Genomic DNA, 6,473 nt, shown 5'->3' on the forward strand with positions numbered 1-6,473 from the left:
GTAAGACTGAAACAGTTGTTTCTGTATGTTTTTTGGTCATTTTTAGCTTTATGTTGACAGCTTAATTAGCCACCAGTGTCACACTATTAATAGCTAGCGATACCGCTAGTAAGCTGTGAAAGCTGAGACTTTATATGAAATCAAAAGTTTAAAAGAATTCTTAAGTTTTATCTTTATATTGTAGTTTATATCATAAAGTAAATTGTGTTATGAGCACAATATGTACAGTGAGCACTTTGACAAGACAATGCCAGACTGTCAGGATTAGGGATGGAGCTAAATCATCTCTTTCATTTCACTAACGTTACTTATTTACAAAGAGTAAGTTTATCATCACTTGATTATAAGGATTTCATAGCTTATCATAAATCTGTGGACGTATTATATATAGATATATTTTTCCTTTTTAGCCAATTGCAAACAGAACAATGCAAGCCTTAAGGAAAGCTGAAGAAAGCCTGTTCTCTGCATTAGTTCTCTGAGAGTGGGTTATACTTCCACAGCCTAATGTTGTATTAGTACTTGTTAAAACCCAGAATAGCCCTGAATGAATGGCCAGAATTACCCTGCTCATATTCTAACCACCCCCTTACTTGTTTCTTACTTTGTTTAATAATTATTACACAATACTATTATAAAACTACATTTCATGATTATTTATTTTACTTTATAATTTACTATTAATTTATTCTTCATTATTGTCTATTCTGTATTATTCCACCCTTGATATTACATATTCTACTCGATCGCAGCAACGGCTCAAAGCGGCCAATGAGGCGTCTAGGTATTTATATGTCTATGGGGGGCGAGCTCCACAGCAGACTTCTACCCGACAGTCAAAGCGGCATTATGTCACGAAAGTGCGGACTCGCAGGAAGACCGCGAGGGTTTAGGGTGCCATTTGAGACAGGGCCATATGAAGCAAGCTACGATGCATGCTAAATGGTCAGCGAAACTGATTTGTACAATATAAAAGTCCCTCTATCAGAGCAGTACTGAAACCGAAAAATATGTTGGAAAGTGAAAGGTTAATTAATTCTGGATTTTTTGTATAAAATTCTCACATTCGCCAATAATTTGTTTAAAATGGCACCCTAACTAATAAATGACGCAAAATGGTTATACATTTTAACATTACATCTTTACAAAATAGAATAGCCTACTGTTTCTTTGTAGGAATAACTACACTTTGTAAATATGCTGGTTTCAAAAAATTGTAGACAAAAAAGTAATTATTCAAACTCAGATGCATCAAATCTATAATAAAAAAAAATAATTAAAAATAAATAAATAAATAATTCTGAAGTAAATAAATAAATAAAAGGTGTCTAAAAGTAAAGTATGCAAATTATGCACACAAAAACACTACAAATTTACAAACATTTTACCATCACGAAACATATTTCACAACTTTTAGATACCTTTGTAAAGAAATACATTTTAATGCAGAAAAGTACTCAAAAGTACAGATCGGATCCATTACCGCTATGTTATAGGCTACTACTTTGGTTCTAACCTGCATTTATCACAAAAAACGTCAGTTATGCCTTAATTTTATGTTAAGTGGGAAAAGCTTGTTCTGAATGTTCAAACAATAAGGACACCAAGCCCTTGTCCTATATTAAAATTAAATTGTTGTTTGTACAATACAGGATATGCATACATTGACGTTTATCCCAAAGACGCACAGATCGACATTATCCGTATGTTTCTCGACCACATTTATGATTCTGACTATACAATATTTGTTGCAGGGGTCGAAGCAAGCGGAGGTCTCTCCTTTCCCAAAAGAAAAAAAAAACGGAGAAGGGGGGAGAAAAAAAGAGAGGTCTACACAGGAAAAAAGGTGGTCCCACTCCGAAAACACCGTTTCCAAGCAGGCGGTCTCAATTTCATACTTTTCTTCTCGTATTGCTTCGTCTCTGTAGTGTTACAAAAAGTTAACAACCATTATTTTTGGACTCAACATGTTTATGTTAGCAAATACTAAGGAGATGCTATCTTTCTAGCCGGATTTAAGTTTTAGAAATGCGGTAAAATGGAGAGAAGAGCAGAAACTGGAGTGAAGAGGCTGGCGCTGGGAATCTCGCCTTCTTACTCCCACTACCGCCTGTAAGAAAATCCCTTTTAAGGTAACTTTCAACGCTATTTGGACTTTAAAAGTTAACGCTTTTGGTTTTAAATGGATACCGTTGTCGTTAAAACGACAAAATAACGGAAACCTTAGCGATTAAGTTCGTTTTTTTTTATCCAGGCCTCGAGAAAACAATTGATTTGTGCTGAACGGGGAGGTTTTTTGTCATTGGGGGGTATGTCCGCTATATCGTTTACTTTCATGCATTTTAACTATTTATTAATGCCTTTGTAACACGACGGGCTCCGTTAAGGCCTGCAGCGGATAACGAAGTTGAAGAAGAGTTTTTGAAGTTTGTTTTGAGCGATGAATAAGTGAACAAGTGTCTCAGTTTAAGTCTTTGTGGGGGACCAGTGGATTTTTTTTTGAGGTAAAGTTCAGTTGTAGGATCAATCTATAGTTTAACTGTTTATAACAATATAAAGTCCTCAATTTATGTGTTATGATAATACTAATATGATTAGTGGTGTCATAGTTATTCATTTTCTTAGCAGCTTCTCTTTTCTCTGATACAGCTATTACACAGCGCCGTAAATCGCATTTCACAACAGCTCCAGAGATCACCGTTTCAGACTTTAAGCGATATCTAACGCAATATAACGTAACGTTATACGGACAACGAAAAAAGCTATGCAGCTTATGCCAACAAACATCCTTTGCATTTGTACGTTGTATCCACTTAACGTTATTTCAGTTGGACATCTATCTATCTATCTGTCTGTCTGTCTGTCTATCCACAAATAAGAAATGACAGTTGTTATTCAAGTATATTGTTGAATTTATGTTTATTCACTGTTTCTTTGCACTTATTAACAGCACTGTTTGTTTTTATTATACACAGGAATAATAATTGTTATACTATTGTCTTATCTTTCTATTTATCTATTGCCAGGAGTGTACACATCTGTGATATTTGCTTTCTATTCAAGATAGCCTATTTAATAACAATTATTCAATGATATAGTTACATTTTTTTTTCTGTACACTATTCCTATTTATTACCAGCACTAATTTGTGTTTTATTATATAATTTACATTATAATTTACAAAAATGATATTGTTATCAACAGAAACTTTTTATTCTCCAATATCGGCATGAACTGTTACTGTTCACACTTGATATCAAACATGAGCTAAAATGAAACATCTCACATTAAATGCAAAATATACATTATTATACACTTAAAGGGATAGTTCACCCAAAAATGTAAATTTGGTCATTATGTACTCACCCTCAATTGTTACAAACCTCTATGAATTTCTTTCTTCTGCTAAACACAAAGCTATTTTGAGGAATGTGGATAACCAAACAGTTACTGGTTCCCATTGACTTTCATACTATGGAGGGGAAAAAAAAAAAAGTAAAATAGGGACCTGAAACTGTTTGGTTACCGACGTTCTACAAAACATCTTTTTTCATGTTCAGGAAAAGAAAGAAGCTCATACTAGAACAATTTGAGGGTGAGTAAAAGATGACAGAATTTTCATTTTTTGGTGGACTGTCACTTTAATACGCATGCATTATATGTGTAATAGTATATACTAAGCAAATTTCTTGCTGAATTTAGGTATTAAGAAAATAATACTTAATTTTTTTTTTTCAGATTTACTCTTGCAAATCTCACACTGACTAGATTTAAGGCAATTCTGGGCTGTTGTTTAGAGGGGTAACCGACTGTGGGCCTGGACGCGTGCGTCCCTTCTTGGCGTTTGCCGGTGTGGCACTGCACCGTGCACCGATTGGATGCTGCCTGGGAGCTGAGGATGTGCTGCTGGCACCAGGAAGGAAGGATTTTGATGTGATGGGGTGCAGGACGAGCAAAGTCCTCCCAGAGCCACCCGCCGATGTCCAACTTGACCTAGTCAAAAAGGTAGAGCCACATCAGACTGATGTCTATAAAAACTTCATCAGAAGTGACGGTGGCGGGGAGAAAACAGGCTCGCCATCCCCTCAGGGTCAAAGCCAGGCTGCCGCGAAGGTGAGCCAGTCCCCTCCTCCGGCTAACAGCCCACACCGGAAAAAAGTAGCCAAATACAGGGCCAAATTTGACCCTCGAGTGACTGCTAAGTATGATATCAAAGCTTTGATAGGCCGGGGCAGTTTCAGTCGGGTAGTACGAGTGGAACACAGAAGCACACGGCAGCCGTACGCCATCAAGATGATCGAGACTCGCTACCGTGAGGGCAGAGAAGTATGTGAATCTGAACTTTGCGTGCTGCGAAGGGTGCGCCACACCAACATCATCCAACTGATGGAGGTGTTCGAGACGGCTGAGCGGGTCTACATGGTGATGGAGTTGGCCACCGGCGGAGAACTGTTCGACCGCATCATCGCCCGCGGGTCTTTCACAGAAAGGGACGCCACGCGGGTGCTGCAGATGGTTCTCGATGGGGTGAAGTACCTCCATACGTTGGGCATCACGCACAGGGACCTAAAGCCTGAAAACTTGCTTTACTACCATCCTGGTGCTGATTCCAAGATTATGATCACAGACTTTGGCTTGGCCAGCACGCGGAAGAAAGGCGACGAATGCCTGATGAAGACTACCTGTGGAACACCGGAGTATATCGCTCCAGAGATACTCGTCCGAAAGCCCTACACTAATGCAGTAGACATGTGGGCGCTGGGAGTCATCTCCTACATACTGCTCAGTGGAACCATGCCTTTTGAGGATGACAATCGCATGCGCCTGTACCGACAGATCCTCAAAGGAAAATACAGCTTCTCCGGGGAGGTAAGAACAGTGCGACCGCTTTATCTCTGTGTGCTGTGCTCAAAATCGTTTACCCAGTTTGGTGTTCCTGGTCAAAAAATTCAGAATTGCTTGTAAATCTCTCTTTATATCAACTTGTTTTCTTTGAATTAGCACAGGTTTAGGAACTGACTGGTTGTAGGCTTCATTGATCTGAGATAATGCAAAAATTGTGGGTAATTTTGGCTGTGTTCACTCAAAAAGTGAAGTGCTCAGATCAATGAGGCCTACAACCAACCATGAGTTCCAAAAAGAAATACAAAACCTATGGTAATTAAAAGAAAACAAGTTGATAAAATGATTCTAAAATGATCTATTATTTGATAATAGTATAGCATATTGAGAAATTAATTTTTGAAGAGGACCGTGAACACCACACGTGTAACAAAAAGGGAAAAATCCCCAAAACGTATAAAAAATATAATTTTTGGGGGGAGAATTTGTTTGAGCAAAGTAGGTTTTAGTCCAATGCATTGTATTACCATTTTCGGGAAAAAGTGACCAAAACAAACACAAAGTTAAGGGTTAATATTATTATTCATTGTGATGTCAGAATGATATGCATATATTGTACAGTCTATATGCTGCAAGTGTACATGAAAATATGCATGCAGAATCTTTAATAATGTTTGTAATCTGAAGTCAAAAATGGCTAGCATCAAATAGATAATCATAGACTTACAGATTTGATTTACAGATCTCATTAAATGGTATAATATATATTATTTCAAGTTTAATGTGCTTGTGTCTCACACGACACAACTAAAAGCCTTCACGTCTCATACAGATAAAGCTTTAAAAACAGTTTTTTTCAGAGTTAAAGTTACAGATGAAGTATTAGCCAAACTCAACATGTCAAAACCCAAAGAGATAATTCACAGAGATAAAATCTTATCCATGATATATATAAAAACTAATAATGGTAACACATTGCACATGTGTGCAAATATTCTGTGCAGAGTGGTGGGTCGTCAGGACTGGAATTGAGAACCGCTGCTTTACAATAAGGTTCTGTTTGTTAACATTATGTAAACTAAATTTGTTAACATGAACTAACAATGAAAAATACTAATATAGCATTAATTGATTTAAATTTTAACATTTAATAATTCGTTTTTGGTCACACTTTATTTTAAGGTCCAATTCTCACCATTAACAAACCAATAACTTTGACCTTTGCCTCAATAAACTCCTATTTTGCTGCTTATTAATAGTTAGTAAGGTAGTTGTTAAGTTTAAGTATTGGTTAGGATTAGGGATGTAGAATATGGTCATGCAGTATATGTGCTTTATAAGCACTAATAAACAGCCAATATGTTAATAATAGGCATGCTAATAAACAGCTAGTTAATAGTGAGAAATGGTTGATTTTAAAATCAAAAGTTGTAGCCTATCTGTTAATATTATTTAATGGACCTCACCTGAGCTAACATGAACTAGCAATGAACGGTTATGTTTTTATTAAGTAACATTAAAAATGAATTGTTTGTTAAAGTTAGGTAATGCATTAACTAATGGGACCTTACGGTAAAGATATTCCCTAATAATGTCTGTTCTTGCACTAGTTGTAGTTATGTATATAAAAG

At 36.5% G+C, this 6,473-nt stretch overlaps 1 protein-coding gene across 1 annotated transcript in view; it reads left to right on the forward strand.

Annotated features, from left to right (window-relative positions):
• Positions 1–1,873: 1,873 nt before the first annotated feature.
• Positions 1,874–6,473, forward strand: part of pskh1 (protein serine kinase H1) — a 10,864-nt gene continuing 6,264 nt past the window's right edge. The window contains exons 1-2 of the mRNA XM_016494639.1: positions 1,874–2,132; positions 3,739–4,869. Coding sequence (XP_016350125.1) covers positions 3,937–4,869 — 933 coding nt within the window. The 5' untranslated portion in view covers positions 1,874–2,132; positions 3,739–3,936. The remainder of the gene's footprint in view (positions 2,133–3,738; positions 4,870–6,473) is intronic.

The sequence above is a fragment of the Sinocyclocheilus anshuiensis genome, unplaced genomic scaffold, assembly GCF_001515605.1.
Source record: "Sinocyclocheilus anshuiensis isolate Anshui unplaced genomic scaffold, SAMN03320099.WGS_v1.1 scaffold286, whole genome shotgun sequence".
Lineage (NCBI taxonomy): Eukaryota > Metazoa > Chordata > Actinopteri > Cypriniformes > Cyprinidae > Sinocyclocheilus > Sinocyclocheilus anshuiensis.